The 19,336-nt window shown below is 42.7% G+C and overlaps 1 protein-coding gene across 3 annotated transcripts in view; it reads right to left on the minus strand.

The window, feature by feature from the left end:
• LOC141111842 (uncharacterized) overlaps window positions 1-19,336 on the minus strand; it is a 180,124-nt gene that overhangs the window by 36,675 nt on the left and 124,113 nt on the right. For 2 of the 3 annotated variants that reach the window (XM_073603998.1, XM_073603997.1), the window contains 2 exons: window positions 10,997-11,071; window positions 5,759-5,860 (listed from right to left, as the gene is read on the minus strand). The exons of the other annotated variant lie outside the window; for it this stretch is intronic. In XM_073603998.1, the coding sequence (XP_073460099.1) occupies window positions 5,759-5,860; window positions 10,997-11,071 (177 nt within the window). The remainder of the gene's footprint in view (window positions 1-5,758; window positions 5,861-10,996; window positions 11,072-19,336) is intronic. 3 annotated transcript variants of the gene reach the window in all.

Consider the following 19,336-nt stretch of genomic DNA (forward strand, 5'->3'; position numbering starts at 1 on the left):
TGATTGGTGGAGATGCGGTTTAGTGTTAGGAAAGCGAATATTCTAATATTTTCTAACACAGCTGAGTGACCTGCCAGCGCCCTGCATCAGGTGTGATCAATTTGGGTTATTTTTTCCAAAGAAATGTAGTAGTATAAATTTTGGCCCAAATTTATGAACGAAAATTACTTATTTTGCAAAATGTTATCATAGAAACTAAAAAAAAGTGTTTTTGTTCAAATTTTTCGCTCTTTTTCCACTTATGTCACAAAAAATAAAAAACGCAGTGGTGATTAAATACCACCAAAGAAAGCTATATTTGTATGAAAAAAATGATAAAAATTGTGTTTGGGTACAGTGTTGCATGACTGAGTAATTGGCATTCAAAGTGTGAGAGCGCTGAAAGCTAAAAATTGGTCTGGGAAGGAAGGGTGCATAAATGCCCTGTATTGAAGTGGTTAAGGACATTAACAGAGTTGTCCCGTAGCTACTACTTTTTTATCTTGGCTGTGTGCTTAGGGTTGTTGTCCTGTTGAAAGATGAACCTTCTCCCCAGTCTGAGGTCCAGAGCGCTCTGGAGCAGGTTTTCATCAAGGATGTCTCTGTACATTTCTGCATTAATCTTTCCCTCGATCCTGACTAGTCTCCCAGTTCCTGCTACTGAAAAAAATCCTCACAGCATGATGCTGCCACCACCATGCTTCACTGTATGGATGGTATTGGCCAGGTGATGAGCCATGCCTGGTGTCCTCCAGACATGACGCTTGCCAATCAGGCCAAAGAGTTCAATCTTTGTTTCATTAGACCAGAGAATTTTGTTTCTCATGGTCTGAGAGTCCTTCAGGGGCCTTTTGGCAAACTCCAGGTGGGCTGTCATGTGCCTTTTACTAAGGAGTGGCTTCCATCTGTCCACTCTACCATACAGGCCTAATTGGTGGAGTGCTGCAGAGATGGTTGTTCTCCTGGAAGGCTCTCCTCTCTCCACAAAGAAACACTGGAGCTCTGTCAGAGTGACCATCGGGTTCTTGGTCATCTCCCTGACTAAGGCTCTTCTCCCGTGATCACTCAGTTTGGCCTGGCGGCTCGCTCTAGGAAGAGTCCTGGTGGTTCCAAACTTATTCTTTTAACAGATGATGGAGGCCACTGTGCCCAATGAGACCTTCAATGCTGCAGAAATTTTACTCTACCCTTCGGAGGTCTACAGACATTTCCTTGGACTTCATGGCTTGGTTTGTGCTCTGACATGCACTGTTACCTGTGGGACCTTCTATAGACAGGTGTGTGCCTTTCCAAATCATGTCCAACCACCTGAATTTACCACAGGTGGACTCCAATCAAGTTGTAGAAATATCTCAAGCATGATCAGTGGAAACAGGATGTGATACTTATGTACATGGGAGGAGCCTGTTTTTATTTTTAATAAATTTGCAAAGATTTCAAACAAACTTTTTTCATGTTGTCATTATGGAGAATTGTTTGTAGAATTTTGAGGAAAATAATGAATTGAATACATTTTGGGATAAGGCTGTAACATAACAAAATGTGGAAAAAGTGAAGTGCTGCGAATACTTTCTGGATGCACTCTACAGTGTATACCTTGTATTAATGAAGAAGACATGGCCCAGTAGTTTGGCATAATTGTGAAGAAAATTATAAACAATCACACTGAATATTGATGGATTTCCTTAATAAGATATAATGTTCATAGATCAGATGTGATATAGACAGAAGATATAAGCTGGCAAAATCCCCATTAAAGCAGAACTTTACCCATAACAACTTGATAAATATAATGTTCTTTAACAAGGAGCATACATTCAATATTAACCAGTTGCCGACCGCCGCACGACGATGTACGTCGGCAGAATGGCACGGGCAGGCAAAAGGACTTACAGGTACGTCCTTGCCTGCCCGCGGGTGGGGGGTCCGATCAGACCCCCCCTGGTGCCTGCAGCGGTCGGCAAATCTTCCCCGGCGATCGGAGGTGAGGGGGAGGCCATCCATTCGTGGCCCCCCCCTCGCGATCGCTCCCAGCCAATGGGATCATTTCCCTGCCTCTGTATTGTACACAGAGGCAGAGGAAATTATGTCATCTCTCCTCGGCTCGGCATTTTCCGTTCCGGCGCCGAGGATAGAAGACTGTAATGTGAGTGCACAACACACACACACACAGTAGAACATGCCAGGCACACATTACACCTCCGATCCCCCCCAATCACCCCCCCCCCCCCCGTCACACTGACACCAAGCAGTTTTTTTTTTTTTTTCTGTTTACTGCATGGTGTCAGTTTGTGACAGTTAGTGTGTTAGGGCAGTTAGGGTTACCCCCCTTTAGGTCTAGGGTACCCCCCTAACCCCCTCTAATAAAGTTTTAACCCCTTGACCACCCCCCGTCGCCAGTGTCGCTAAGCGATCATTTTTCTGATCGCTGTATTAGTGTCACTGGTGACACTAGTTAGGGAGATAAATATTTAGGTTCACCGTCAGCATTTTATAGCGACAGGGACCCCCATATACTATCTAATAAATGTTTTAACCCCTTGATTGCCCCCTAGTTAACCCTTTCACCACTGATCACCGTATAACTGTTACGGGTGACGCTGGTTAGTTTGTTTATTTTTTATAGTGTCAGGGCACCCGCCGTTTATTACCTAATAAAGGTTTAGCCCCCTGATCGCCCGGCGGTGATATGCGTCGCCCCAGGCAGCGTCAGGTTAGCGCCAGTACCGCTAACACCCACGCACGCACCGTACACCTCCCTTAGTGGTATAGTATCTGATCGGATCAATATCTGATCCGATCAGATCTGTACTAGCGTCCCCAGCAGTTTAGGGTTCCCAAAAACGCAGTGTTAGCGGGATCAGCCCAGATACCTGCTAGCACCTGCGTTTTGCCCCTCCGCCCGGCCCAGCCCACCCAAGTGCAGTATCGATCGATCACTGTCACTTACAAAACACTAAACGCATAACTGCAGCGCTCGCAGAGTCAGGCCTGATCCCTGCGATCACTAACAGTTTTTTTTTTAGCTTTTTGGTGAACTGGCAAGCACCAGCGGCCTAGTACACCCCGGTCATAGTCAAACCAGCGCTGCAGTAACACTTGGTGACGTGGCGAGTCCCATAAGTGCAGTTCAAGCTGGTGAGGTGGCAAGCACAAGTAGTGTCCCGCTGCCACCAAGAAGACAAACACAGGCTCGTCGTGCCCATAATGCCCTTCCTGCTGCATTCGCCAATCCTAATTGGGAACCCACCACTTCTGCAGCGCCCGTACTTCCCCCATTCACATCCCCAACCAAATGCAGTCGGCTGCATGAGAGGCATTTTCTTTATGTCCTCCCGAGTACCCCTACCCAACAAACCCCCCCAAAAAAGATGTTGTGTCTGCAGCAAGCGTGGATATAGGCGTGACACCCGCTATTATTGTCCCTCCTGTCCTGACAATCCTGGTCTTTGCATTGGTGAATGTTTTGAACGCTACCATTCATTAGTTGAGTATTAGCGTAGGGTACAGCATTGCACAGACTAGGCACACTTTCACAGGGTCTCCCGAAATGTCATCGCATTTTGAGAGACCCGAACCTGGAACCGGTTACAGTTATAAAAGTTAGTTACAAAAAAAGTGTAAAAAAAAAAAATATATATAAAAAAAAAAAAAAAAGTTGTCGTTTTATTGTTCTCTCTCTCTCTATTCTCTCTCTATTGTTCTGCTGTTTTTTACTGTATTCTATTCTGCAATGTTTTATTGTTATTATGTTTTATCATGTTTGTTTTTCAGGTCTGCAATTTTTTATACTTTACTGTTTACTCTGTTTTAATGTTAACCATTTTTTTGTCTTCAGGTACGCCATTCACAACTTTGAGTGGTTATACCAGAATGATGCCTGCAGGTTTAGGTATCATCTTGGTATCATTCTTTTCAGCCAGCGGTCGGCTTTCATGTAAAAGCAATTCTAGTGGCTAAATAGCCTCTAGACTGCTTTTACAAGCAGTGGGAGGGAATGCCCCCCCCACCATCTTCCATGTTTTTCTCTGGCTCTCCTGTCTCAACAGGGAACCTGAGAATGCAGCCAGTTATTCAGCCAGCTGACCATAGAGCTGATCAGAGACCAGAGTGGCTCCAAACATCTCTATGGCCTAAGAAACCGGAAGCTACGGCATTTTATGACTTAGATTTCGCCGGATGTAAACAGCGCCATTGGGAAATTGGGGAAGCATTTTATCACACCGATCTTGGTGTGGTCAGATGCTTTGAGGGCAGAGGAGAGATCTAAGGTCTAATAGTTTTTTCAAAAAAGAGTACCTGTCACTACCTATTGCTATCATAGGGGATATACACATTCCCTGAGATAACAATAAAAATTATTTTAAAAAAAATGAAAGGAACAGTTTAAAAATAAGATAAAAAAGCAAAAAAATAATAAAGAAAAAAAAAAAAAAGCACCCCTGTCCTCCCCTGCTTTTGCGCAAAGGTGAACGCAAGCGTCGGTCTGGCGTCAAATGTAAACAGCAATTGCACCATGCATGTGAGGTATCACCGCGAAGGTCAAATCTAGGGCAGTAATTTTAGCAGTAGACCTCCTCTGTAAATCTAAAGTGGTAACCTGTAAAAGCTTTTAAAGGCTTTTAAAAATGTATTTATTTTGTTGCCACTGCACGTTTGTGCGCAATTTTAAAGCATATCCCCGTACTCAGGAGAAGCAGCTGAATGTATTTTGGGGTGCAATTCCACATATGCCCATGGCCTGTGTGAGCAATATATCATTTAGTGACAACTTTTTGTAATTTTTTTTTTTTGTCATTATTCAATCACTTGGGACAAAAAAAAATAATATTCAATGGGCTCAACATGCCTCTCAGCAATTTCCTTGGGGTGTCTACTTTCCAAAATGGGGTCATTTGGGGGGTGTTTGTACTGCCCTGCCATTTTAGCACCTCAAGAAATGACATAGGCAGTCATAAACTAAAAGCTGTGTAAATTCCAGAAAATGTACCCTAGTTTGTAGACGCTATAACTTTTGCGCAAACCAATAAATATACACCTATTGACATTTTTTTACCAAAGACATGTGGCCGAATACATTTTGGCCTAAACGTATGACTAAAATTGAGTTTATTGGATTTTTTTTATAACAAAAAGTAGAAAATATCATTTTTTTTGAAAATTTTCGGTCTTTTTCCGTTTATAGCGCAAAAAATAAAAATGGCAGAGGTGATCAAATACCATCAAAAGAAAGCTCTATTTGTGGGAAGAAAAGGACGCAAATTTCGTTTGGGTACAACATTGCATGACCGCGCAATTAGCAGTTAAAGCGACGCAGTGCCAAATTGTAAAAAGTGCTCTGGTCAGGAAGGGGGTAAATCCTTCCGGGGCTGAAGTGGTTAATGATTATGCTACCAAAATTCGGGTGTGCTGTAAATTGCCTCCAGCATTGCTCTTCTTGCTGAAGGTGGCCATGTTGCTGAAGCGAAGAGCCCCTGAGCAGCAGTAAATATGTAGTCTGTCAGCAGATCGGCCGCTACAAATTTGGTGCAGTGCCTAATAATAGAGAGCAACTGAGCATGTGCAGAGAGGGGTGAGACAGTGTATTATTGGATTTTAAACAGTATAGACACTTATTTTTAATGCTGTACATATCTATACTGTACCAGCAAAAGGGTCCAGCCTGAAGTCATCTAACAGAACTTAATTCTCTGACTAAAGTTCCACTTTAATCTAATTTATATCTCCCTTTTGATACCCTTCTGCTCTATATTGTTTCTTTACTCTTTCAGAAACTTACCTATTGTAAAAAATTTCCACATAAAGCTCCCAAAAGATGTGAACGGTATTAAAGAAACAACAGATGTACAAAATAATGCAAAATTTAACCACGTTAGCAGATCTATAAAAGAAAAGCACAATAGATGTAATATTAGTCACTCTCCAATATAATGACTACACACTTATTGCTGCATCTACACAACATTTATTATACTTCAGTCACACATCTTAAACCGATCACACATTGAGGATCCGATCATTCTGGGTGATTTGGGTTCCTTTTCTGTATTTTAGTTTTTCTAGCCGGTCCCAGATTTCCAGGAGCAGCAAGGAATTGTGACCATTATTTATTCTATTGATGATTCGGTCATCACTTGTGTCTCCATGGTTGTCCATTTCTATCCTACAGATGTCTACACTGTGGGAAGAGTTTTCCTCTTCAAGTTTATTTGATTAAAAAAAAGATTTTTACTCTCGACCTCCAGATACGGCCACCTCAGGTAAGGTTACATGAGATGCTAAGAAAACAAGATGTGAACCTTGTTATGGCTCCTGGTGAAAACCAATGCTGAGAGATCCTGAAGCTGAGAACAAACACTGGGAAGTTGTAATGAACAAAAAACATTACTTTTGTACTTGTGAACTGTGCAATTTGTGAATCTACCAAACAAAATTGATCCCGCCTTTACAAAACTTCACACAGAAAATGAAAAATGTTAGGTGCATACTTTTTACCAAAGAATCCGAGGTTTTCTTGCTGTAAACTGAAAATTGTATTGTGGGAGGGCCCTATATTTGGAGGAATAGGATTTTCTTTAGTGGGGGGAGAATAGTACAGCAGTAGGAGAGACATAAACACTACCAAGTGCTGCTCAAAGCTCCACTGAGTTTAAACCCAGTGCTTTCCATCATTATGGGGTACTATCTTCCAAATGGTTCATTTGGTTTGACAATACCAGGGGGGGCGTGGCTTGGGAGGAGCTAAAGCTAATTTGTCAGATCATCTGACCGGGTGGTCTGTAGGTGTGCTCTACATTGTTCCCTTTTGACAGCAGGAGGGGGAGATACAAAAGTCTGTTGATTTTTGTGGCTGGGAGGAGTGGTAGCCATGACTAACTAACACAACATCCTCAGGTGGTGAAGGTTATGGAGAATGGAGTATTTTTATTATTTAGCAGCTACTAATGATGTTGGTTGGTGGTGTCTGTGTGTTATTCTCTCTGCTGATCCAGGTGGCTTGCCTCTTCCTCTGCATAGGTGAGGCTGTATGGGGCACAGGCAGACCAGGCTGTATGGGGCACAGGTCACGCTGTATGGGGCACATGTCATGCTGTATGGGGCACAGGCAGACCAGGCTGTATGGGGCACAGGTCACGCTGTATGGGCCACAGGTCACGCTGTATGGGGCACAGGTCATGCTGTATGGAGCACAGGTCATGCTGTATGGAGCACATGTCATGCTGTATGGGGCACAGGCAGACCAGGCTGTATGGGGCACAGGTCACGCTGTATGGGCCACAGGTCACGCTGCATGGGGCACAGGTCATGCTGTATGGGCCACAGGTCACGCTGCATGGGGCACAGGTCACTCTGTATGGGGCACAGGTCACTCTGTATGGGGCACAGGTCACGCTGCATTGTGCACAGGTCACGCTGTATGTGGCACAGCTCACGCTGCATTGACACTAGGGCAGCTGTGGGGGGGGCTGTTTGCAGGGGGGCCCATACAACATTTTGCTATGGGGCCCTGCTATTTCTAGTTTTGCCCCTGTGCAACAGTCACAGGTATCAGTCAGTGGTGGCTGGGGAAGTTTTAAGATGGGGGCGCCAGACCCCGTCCTTCCTTTTTGACCCCTCCCACTTTCCACAAGCCCCACCCCTTATATAATCCACCCACTCCATCCCCTGTATTCCACCCATAGTGTCAGGAGTATACAGCTCAGCATCACAGGACAAAGTATACAGCACAGCCTCACAGATCAGGGTACATGGCACAGCCTCACAGATCAGGGTATATAGCACAGCCTCACAGATCAGGGTATATAGCACAGCCTCACAGATTAGGATATATAGCTCAGCATTACAGATCAGGGTATATAGCTCAGCCTCACAGATCAGGGTATGCAGGTATACATCATCTCTCCTGTATACAGCTAGCTATATACACCCACCTTCCTTCCTGTATATAAAGACCTTCCTCCATCATCACTGACTGCAGAAATAATCATCTGTCCTTTATACAGCTATGTATACAGTAACAGGACATGCTGGTAGGTTTATTGGATCCTGTCTAAATTGGCCCTAATATGTGTATGAATGTGTGTTAGGGACCTTAGGCTGTAAGCTCCTTGATGGTAGGGACTGATGTGAATGTACAATGAATATGTAAAGCGCTGCGTAAATTGACTGCGCTATACAAGTACCTGAAAAAAAAAATAAAGTAATAATGATCAGGGGTTTTGCTAGGTGGGAAAAAGACCAGGGGTGGGAGTGAGGTGGGGTGGTTGGGGGGTGGGCTTGGGGAGGGCGATAGGCTCACTTGCTTAACACTGATCTACCTGACACATACACTGACCTACCTGACATACATGACTGACCTGACATACATACATAACTGACCTACCTGACATACATGACTGACCTGACATACATACATAACTGACCTACCTGACATACATGACTGACGTACCTGACATACATGACTGACATACATGACTGACCTATCTGACATACACAGATTGTTGCTGCTCAGTGCTCAGCCTTACCTGTAGTGTCGGAGTACACTCATCCGGGCCCCGGCATTCACCACCTCACAGACAGCCCTGTAGGCACCAGGCAGCCAGAGGCAGTATAGAAGAGCCGCCCGCCCATTTACACAGAGCGAGCGGCTCAGTGGGGATCCTCCAGTGCCCAGCATGGCCCTAGCGTTATTCCTGCCTCCTCCTGGACCCAGCAGCGCTGATGTCGGACATCACACATCCAGCGGTCTCGGCATTGGACGAGTGTGACATCCGTCCGACTTTTTGTACGTCACTCGGCCGCACTGGCGGGACATCGTTTCCTGTTGCCGCAGCTCAGGGCTAATAATGCGTTTAGGAATTTTGAGACCCGGGGCTTTTTGGGGACACACTGGGGGCTCCAGCCTCTGTCAGCCCCCCCTCCCAACGAAACTGATAATGATGTATATCTGCAGTCAGTGATGATGGAGGATGGTCTCTATATACAGGAAGGAAGAAGGTGGGTGTGTATTAGACATGTGCACACTGAAATACATGTATTTTGTTTTGGAATTTCGTTTTCGTCCGAAAAATAAATTTATTTAGTTACTCCCGAAATTTGTTTTTATTTATTTAGTTTCGTTAAAAAAATGCATTCGTCCGAAAATCCAAAATAATTAAGGTTGAATCTGTAATTGAAGGCTTATGGTGTCTGTCGAATGTTCTAAGAAGATTCGACGGAGCAGCTAAACTGTACAACGCTGCAATCGTACATTTCCGGTCAAATGTTTCGCCTACAAGCTATAGTAGAATTCTAATGTTGTATGACGCTAGTAATAATTATATTTATTAATTATTATTACTAGTCAACCAACATTAGAATTCTTTTATAGCCTATGGGCAGAGCATTTGACCATAAATGTCCGCTTGCGGTGACTGCTTCGTCGAATCTTCATGTCAAATCTTTTCTCTCTATGTCGAATAATCTTGGACTAATAGAGTTAGGTTAGGCACATTCAACCTTTTTTGCTATTGTCTCTATAATGTCAAATCTTTTCTCTCTATGTCGAATCTTTTCTCTCTATGTAGAATAATCTTGAACTAATAGATCACTATTGTCGTTTGTTAAAACGATAACGAAAATACCCGAAATTCGGACGAAAATGTATTCGGACAAAAACGAATGCACATGTCTAGTGTGTATAGCTGTATACATTACAGGACAGATATACTCACAATTTGTGATTATTATGTAGTGTAACGTAGTCAGTACATGGCATGGCAGAAATCCCTAAAATCATGTATTGCAAAGCAGCCAACGAGACATGATGTGGCCCCACTCACTGACACTGTCTGACACCCTGATGCTCCAGTCATTGTATAATACAACCATCATCATCATCCCCATATTATACACCATCATCACTATCCTTATCCCTACATTATACACCCATCATCATCATCATCATACTCCTCATCATTGTATAATACACCCATCATCATCATCCCCATATTATACACCATCATTACTATCCTTATCCCCACATTATACACCCATCATCATCATCATACTCCTCATCATTGTATAATACACCCATCATCGTTATTCCCATATTATACACCATCATCACTATCCTTATCCCCACATTATACACTCATCATCATCATCATCATACTCCTCGTCATCATGAAAACCATATTATACACCCATTATCACCATCCTCATCTCCGTATAATACACCCTTCATCCTCATCCTTGTATAATACACCCGTCATCATCATCCTCATCCTTGTATAATACACCCGTCATCATCATCCTCATCCTTGTATAATACACCCGTCATCATCATTCTCATCCTTGTATAATACACCCATCCTCATCATTCTATAATACACCCGTCATCATTATCATCATCCTCATCCTCATCCTTATAATACACCCGGGTTCAACAAACAGTTGAATTCCAAAATAGTGGATGCTTCTAATCTAGAAGCATGGAGCACCAGCCCTGGTTTTATGAGATGATCCTTCTCCTTTAGCCCGGGTTCACACTGATGCGAACCAGTGCGATTCCAGGGCCAGTTCCCGCATCGCATCTCTCCCGCAGGCATTTCACACTGCCCTCTGCGAACCGCTGCGGATGTCATTACAATGTTAATGACACCTCCAGATCGGTTCACAGATCGCAGTGTGAACTGTTGATAATCAATATATATGTATATTTGCTTATGTATGTAATAATTTTCAACATATGTTAGCGCTGCTCCCCTTCCTTTATTAAGCCTTATTATAGGCTTCCGTATAGGTAAAAATCATACATGTGAAGTTTACTTCCACTTTAATAAACAATAACAGTCTAATGTGGCATCATAAAAAAAAAAAAAAAAAAACATGCTATTAGACTTCCTGCAAAGTGTTGATGTCAAATCCAGCTCTGCTGTCTTGTGCTGTATAGTATTATACTATATATAGTATTGGTTGATAAATGGCTTACTTTGTCTACAAACCTTTGGACTTATCAGGACAGCGACAAACTTACCATCACCCACCATTAAGTATAATAAAAAATAAAGCAAAAATGTTGTTAATATAGGGCAGGCCTTAGATTCCCATTCTATAAAAGAAAAGCACAATAAATGTCATTTTATTTCTGCATGTCTGGAAATTCTTCCCAAACAACACTGACTATAAACCGATATCTACAATGTTTCTTTAACTTTTACCAGCTACACATCTGACACTGGCCAACTGTGAGGATCGGATTGTATAACTCTCTATAATCCAAAAACATTTCATACTTATTGCAAAGTATATGGACACACTTTTTATAAAGTGCAATGTAATATATAAACATAAATAACAATACATTTCAGGAAAGGATAAGAGCTGGAAATAATTTGTACAGCTACCTAAATAAATAGCATTGTGTGATGTTATCTCACAATCATTAGCATTCAGAGATCACAAACTCCTTCAGAACAGAGACATTGGCATTGAATGTAATGAAAATGTGGCCATTTTATTGTGATGCCACCACTACAGTTCAAAGGGGCTGCCACTTAGAAAGGGACCTGACATTTTAGGAATGACTGGCCACAAAGCATTTATGTAAAATGTCAGACATATTTTCAGATAGGGATATCCATATTGTACCAAAAAAGAAAGGTTTCTGTCTTCAAGTAAGAGGGCCGCTGCCCTAGGGTCTATACCAGCGGTGGTCAACTTACTTGATGTGTAGGGCATCAAGCAAATACTATTATGTGAATGTAATGCTACAGAATGTAGTACAGTGCCTTGCAAAAGTATTCACCCCCTTGGCTTTTTACCTATTTTGTTACATTACAGCCTTTAGTTCAATGTTTTTTTAATCTTAATTGTATGTGATGGATCAGAACACAATACTCTAAATCTGTGAAGTAAATTAGAAAAATATATACGTGAAACTATTTTTCAGAAATAAAAAACTGATAATTAGCATGTACGTATGTATTCACCCCCTTTGTTATGAAGCCCATAAAAAAGCTTTGATGCAACCAATTACCTTCAGAAGTCACATAATTAGTGAAATTATGTCCACCTGTGTGCAATCTAAGTGTCACATGATCTGTCATTACATAGACACACCTTTTTGAAAGGCCCCAGAGGCTGCAACACCTAAGCAAACACTGCCATGAAGACCAAGGAACTCTCCAAACAAGTAAGGACAATGTTGTTGAGAAGTACAAGTCAGGTTTAGGTTATAAAAAAAATATCCAAATCTTTGATGATCCCTAGGAGCACCATCAAATCTATCATAACCAAATGGAAAGAACATGGCACAACAGCAAACCTGCCAAGAGACGGGCGCACACCAAAACTCACGGACCGGGCAAGGAGGGCATTAATCAGAGAGGCAGCACAGAGACCTAAGGTAACTCTGGAGGAGCTTCAGAGTTCCACAGCAGAGACTGGAGTATCTGTACATAGGAGGACAATCAGCCGTACACTCCATAGAGTTGGGCTTTATGGCAGAGTGGACAGAAGAAAGCCATTACTTTCAGCAAAAAACAAAATGGTACGTTTTTAGTTTGCGAAAAGGCATGTGGAAGACTCCCAAAATGTATGGAGGAAGGTTCTCTGGTCTGATGAGACTAAAATTTTACTTTTTGGCCATCAAAGAAAATGCTATGTCTGGCGCAAACCCAACACATCACATCACCTAAAGAACACCATCCCCACTGTGACCACATGGTGGTGGCAGCATCATGCTGTGGGGATATTTTTCAGCAGTTGGGACTTGGAAACTGGTCAGAGTTGAGGGAAAGATGGATGGTGCTAAATACAGGGATATTCTTGAGCAAAACCTGTACCACTCTGTGTGTGATTTGAGGCTACGACGGAGGTTCACTTTCCAGCAGGACAATGACCCCAAACGCACTGCTAAAGCAACACTTGAGTGGTTTATACAAAATGGAAAGAGACATATATAAGAGTCGACCAGGCTGCACACCCCAAAAGTATACAGAAAATGTAAGAGTTTCCCCTGGGTTTTTTAAGCAGCGAAAACTTTATGAGAAATATGATTGAATTCAATAATACAATTAAAATATAAATTGTGGTTAGCGACACAAACAACAAAATAGACCGTCACCAATGGCAAACAATGCACCAAGGAAACCATAGTTTATCAATTACATTGTGACATTACTATCCACATGAATAACCCCAATGCATTTTGACCCTTTCATTTCTAGTCTTCTTCAGGGGGATTTTTAATTCTAGGAAATATTTTAGAAAATTTGAATTATTTGGACAACATTGTTAACATTTTGCAGTATACAAAACATCATTGGACATTTCATAGTGTTCAAAAGTACATTTCCAGCTGTGTGGTAATAAATTTACCATTGCGGAGATGGAAAGATGAGAATGTATCGCACAACCAGGATTGCTAAAAACAGCTGCAATCAATGGTCCAAAAATGTCTGCATGTCCCCTCCGTACCCTCCAGGAGAGTCCACAGTCCACAAGCCACAAGGCTTACAAAGAGCCACGCTTTTGGACCTAGAGAGGAGGATATGGAGCGAGATACCTGCAGTTTGGTATTGAGAAATCTCAATAAGTAATCAGCAAGTATTCTATAAGTATACAGTACTATTATGTGACCATAGACTGGTCGGTACTTAATCAAATATTAGAATTATATGGACTGATATTACCCATTTATTTAATTTTATGTTATGTTTATTTATATGGTTTATTTTTGGATTAATTTGTATTACCATTCGTATGATAAGATAAGAAGTGATGATGTTACCTGATTAGTTTAAAAGTGACTGTGCAATGTGGTGAGGTAATGTGTATGAAGATGAATGGGTAATAAAAACTAATGTGGTGATGGCATTCAAATGATATGTGAAAAACCAAAAATGCTAGTAAGTGCGAAAGTGTGTGCAAAACACAAATTGGTGAACGTTATTACCTTTGCTAATAAGAGGAGTTCCGTATTGGTTGAACATAAATGAGATCTGTAGTGCCAGACAAAAAAAAGATGTATGGCACTAATAACAAGTGTTCAAAGTGTTAAGGGTGAGACCATATCTGTATTGAGTTGAAATATGTTGGTTGATTTATAAAGAGCCTGAATAGTGAGGAATATAAATAGTTGGTCAGTGTGATACAAATAACAGCCAGTCTAAAGAATCCAAAAGTTGCACTTACTAAAAGCTGCAATCCTTCCTGTGTGTTAACGGCATTCCAGAGGTCACCTTAGGATCCTCTGGAAACTGTAGGTTTAAATAGTATTTAAATTATGTATCCATTGATGGTAGGTGTTAATCTCCTCCCCAAACTCCTCCCCATTTACACAGTCCCTGCCGCCATAATTGCGGTGTCCATGTGGCACCCTCACGCGACGTCTCTGATCATCCGGTGGCAATCAAGGGACACTGCTGGCACGAAGAATGCTCCCTCCAGTGGCCAAAGGGGAAAGGTCCAACTGTGGAGAACCACAAAGGGTTTGTGTCTCCCCACCATGCCGGGAAGCCAAGATGGAAGAGGGGGGACATACACCCAGGGTCGCAGAGAGAGACATAGCGGAACAATGGGATGTTCACCATGAAGCAAACATGTATTAAACAGAACGTACAAAATTATTATTATTATTATTATTATTATACAGTATTTATATAGCGCCAACAGTTTACGTGGCGCTTTACAACTTGAGGGTAGACAGTACAAATACAATACACTTTGATACAGTAGGAATCAGAGGGCCCTGCTCCTTAGAGCTTACAATCTAAGAGGGAAGGTCAAGAGATACAAGAGGTAATAACTGTGGGTGATGTGCTGATTGAGAAGATAAATGCACAGTTGTTAGGTGGGGGCCTTCTCTGAAGAGATGAGTTTTCAGGAATCGTCTGAAAGTGGATAAAGTAGGAGAAAATCGGACATATTGGGGTAGAGCATTCCAGAGGATGGGGGAGGCTCTGGAGAAGTCCTGAAGGGAGCATGGGATGAGGTGACAAGGGAGTTTGAGACCAGGAAGTCTTGGGAGGAGCGAAGAGAATGATTAGGTTGGTATTTTGTGACTAGGTTAGAGATGTAGCTGGGGGCCAGGTTGTGGATGGCTTTGTAAGTTATAGTTAGTATCTTGAATTTAATTCGGTGACTGAGTGGCAGCCAATGGAGGGATTGGCAGAGGGGTGTAGCAGACGCTGAGCGGTTTGTGAGGTGGATGAGCCTGGCAGCAGTGTTCATGATGGACTGAAGTGGGGATAGCCTATTTAGAGGTAAACCAATGAGGAGGGAGTTGCAGTAGTCGAGGCGGGAGATGACCAGGGAGTGGATTAGAAGCTTTGTGGTAACATTGGTTAGGAAGGGGCGTATCTTGGAGATGTTGCGGAGATTAAGGCGGCAAGCTTTGGATAGTGATAGAATGTGGGGTCGAAAGGTTAGTTCAGAGTCCAGGATTACACCTTGGAATGAGGAGATGGGTTGATAGTTGAGCCGTTGATATTGACAGGGAAATCAGTGGAAGTGGCACCTGAGGGAGGAAATACCATGAGCTCGGTTTTGGATAGGTTGAGTTTGAGGAAGTGATGTGACATCCAGGCTGATATGTCTGCTAGTAAGTTGGTAATGCGTGAGGAGACAGATGGAGAGAGCTGGGGGGTGGAGAGATAGATTTGGGTGTCATCAGCGTAGAGATGATATTTAAAGCCGTGGGAGGCAATCAACTGACCCAAGGAGGTGTAGATTGAGAAAAGGAGAGGTCCAAGAACAGAACCTTGGGGGACCCCAACGGAGAAAGGAAGAGGAGAGGAGGAAGTAGAGTTGTAAGTGACACTGAAGGAGCGGTGGGATAGGTAGGATGAGAACCAGCGAAGAGTACAGTCACAGAGACCAAAGGAGTGGAGTTCACAGTGGAGGAGGGGGTGGTCCACTGTGTCAAAGGTAGCAGAGAGATCCAGGAGAAGTAGTACAGAATAGTGTCCATTGGCTTTAGCCATTAGTAGGTTATTTGAGAGTTTAAGGAGAGCAGTTTCCGTGGAGTGTTGAGGGCGAAAACCAGACTGAAGGGGATCAAGAAGTTTATTCATGGTCAGATGGTCGCTTAGTCGGTTGTAGACCAGTCTTTCAAGAAGTTTGGAGGAGAAGGAGAGTAAGGAGATGGGACGTAAGTTGTTGAGATTGGTGGGGTCCAGTGAGGGCTTTTTTAGTATGGGGGTGACTAGCGCATGTTTTAGAGAGTTTGGGAAGATGCCACAAGAGAGGGAGAGGTTGAAAATGTGAGTTAGAGAGTGTAGAATCGAGTCAAAGGGTGAGCGTAGCATTTGCGAGGGAACAGGATCCAGGGGGCAGGTGGTTAGATGAGTGCTAGATAAAAGTTTAGCAACCTCAGTAATAGTAGCAGGGTTGAATGAGGGAAGTAATGATTGTGTCTGTGGACATGGGGTGTTGCATGGGGGAGGTTTTTGCGCATTGGTGATCTCCTCATGAATTGTATCAATCTTAGTTTTGAAGTGATTGGCAATCTCCTGGGCAGTGAGTGAGTTGGTGGGTGGAAGCAGTGGAGGACAGAGTAGAGTGTTAAAGGTAGAGAAGAGTTGACGTGGACTGGATGAGAAGGTGTTAATGAGTGTGATAAAGTAGGTCTGTTTGGCAGTGTGAAGGCAGGAGTAGTATTTTAGGAGGGCAGATTTATATTGTGTGAAGTCTTCCTGGGTCTTAGTCTTATGCCACAGGCGCTCAAGAGCGCGGCTACTTTTTCTGAGACTTCTGGTGTCATCTGTTTGCCGGGGTTGTAGCAGTCGGGGCCTAATTCTGCGTGTAGTGAGGGGGGCAAGCTTGTCTAGGGAGGAAGACAGTGAGCTGTTTTAGATGAAAGTAGCTAGGTTGGGGCAGGACAGAGACAAGATTTTGTCATAGAGGTGATCAGTAGCAGAGTAGAGAAGAGAAGGGTTGAGGTGGCGAAGGTTTCTACGTGTAACTGTTAGGCGGATGGAGGGAGAGGAGGTGGAAGACAGGGAGAGAGCAAAACTAATAAGATGGTGATCAGAGAGTGGGAGTGGATTGTTTGAAAGGTTGCACGGAGTGCACAGATAGGAGAAGACAAGGTCAAGGGTGTTGCCATTGGAGTGGGTAGGAGCCTGTATCCATTGCTTCAGGTCAAGCGATGAGGTTAGACTGAGAAGTTTAGAAGTAATAGTAGTGTTAGTGTTAACAGGGATGTTGAAGTCCCCAAGAATAATTGTGGGGATTTCAAAAGAGAGAAAGTAGGGTAGCCAGGCAGAGAAGTCATCAAGAAAGGCTGATACTGGTCCAGGAGGCCGGTAGATGACAGCAATTCTTAGAGAAATGGGAGAGAATAGACGAATGCAATGTGCCTCAAAAGAGGAGAGTGTCAGAGAGGGAGGTGGGTGAAGTACCTGATAGGTGCTGCATGGGGCTAGAAGGATTCCCACTCCACCTCCCTTCCGTCCACTTGGTCTGGGGGAGTGAGTCCAGAGAAGGCCCCCATGGGAGAGGGAAGCAGGAGAAATAGTATCTGATTCATGAAGCCAGGTTTCAGTAATGGCAAGTAGGTTAAAGGAATTTGTAATAAAGAGGTCGTGAAGGGCGGTGAGTTTGTTGCAGACAGAACGTGCATTCCAAAGGGCACAGGAAAAGGGGGGGCTGGTTTTGGAGAGAGGAATAGAGACCAAATTCTGTGGGTTGCGGCTCCTGTCAGAGGGTGTAGGGGGATGGGAGCGTTGGGCAAAGACAGATGATGGTGGCCCAGGGTTTGGGGATATGTCACCATTTCGTTATGTAAAAATAAATAGGAGAAGACAGGATAGAATAAGGAGAAAAGAAAAGAATTAAAGGAAAGTAAAGATAAGAAGAAGGAAAAAAAAAAGTCTGGATTAGTAGAGGTTTCCGGGGATTTCTTAGTAACAATATATACATAGTATCTTTTTATCAGTTATTCAAAACAAAGTTATATAGTTACCAAGGTCTTAGTAAAGAAGTGTCAAAATTAGGAGAAAGAAAGTGGGTCACCCAAGGACTCCAAATTTTCTCAAATTTAGGTATGTTATCGTTGGATATGGCATCTGTTTTCAAGAGGATCATGGCCTGATGTATTCTATTCGTAGTTTCAGAAAGCATTAATGATGAGAGGACTTCCACGCTTTGGCGATGGTCTGCTTTGCGGCTGTGGTAATTTGTAGAAGGAGTTTAAATTTTGTATAGGAGATTTGGGTAGGCTTTAAATTTAGAAGCGCAATTGTCGGATCTGGGATGATAGTCTTCTCGAATATATTAGAGAGCATTAGGAATATTTCTTTCCAATAATTTTTTGCTATATGGCAGTCCCAAAAGATATGAAAATGCGTTCCTAGATCACCACAGCCGCGAAAGCAAAGTGGAGAGTATTGTGGAACATATTTCGTGATCCTAACAGAGACCAGATACCAACGCATAAGTACTTTATAGTTCGCCTCTAAGGCTACTACATTATGAGAAGATATTTTGGTATTGGCCCAGACTTTATCCCATTTGGATGAGTCCATGTGAAAACCAAGATCATCCTGCCATTTTTCCACATAGGACGGTGTTTTTGTATCAGGCAAAGCATTCAGGTGACTATACAACATTGACATTAGCCCCTTTGAGTGGGGGTCATTTTTACAAATACATTCAAAATGCATTATGTCACATAGATTATCTCTACCTTGTATAAATGGCATAAAAAAAATTTTGATCTGTAGATAACGAAAGAGTTCTGAATCTGGAAATTGATGGGTTTCACATATTTCAGGGGATCGGATCACAGTCGATTGATTCAATCGCTACCCAGAGGGGGATCTCCTGTTTCGTGTGATATTTAGGAATATGTGCTATTTGTGCTGCATGGAAATAATCAGTAAAATTAGGGAAACCTAATCCTCCTTTAAGTTTAGAAAGATAAAGAGTGTGGGTAGGTAAGCAAGATTTTAAGGAGCTCCATATGAATGCTTGTGTTTTACGTTGTAGGTTCCTAAGGAAGTATGCTGGAATAGGAATGGGTAATACACGAAAGAGAGATAACATTTTAGGTAATACAGTCATTTTTATTACCGTATATACTCGAGTATAAGTCTAATTTTTCAGCACATTTTTTAGTGCTGAAAGTGCCCCCCTCGACTTATACTCGAGTCAAGCACTTTTCTGTAGCAAAAAATTTCATTTTCCGAACCGACTTTGGGGCCCCGTATCTCAGGGCCACTTGATGCTAGGAACTCCAAATTTGGTGTGCAAACCCAGTGGTACCACAACATATCCAAAGCTGAAGTTCCTAGCACTAAGTGGCCCCGAGATACGGGGCCCCAAAATCGGTTCGGAAAATGTCATTCTCTGCTGCAGAAAAGTGCTTGAC

Source organism: Aquarana catesbeiana, linkage group LG11, assembly GCF_042186555.1.
Source record: "Aquarana catesbeiana isolate 2022-GZ linkage group LG11, ASM4218655v1, whole genome shotgun sequence".
In the NCBI taxonomy this organism is placed as follows: domain Eukaryota; kingdom Metazoa; phylum Chordata; class Amphibia; order Anura; family Ranidae; genus Aquarana; species Aquarana catesbeiana.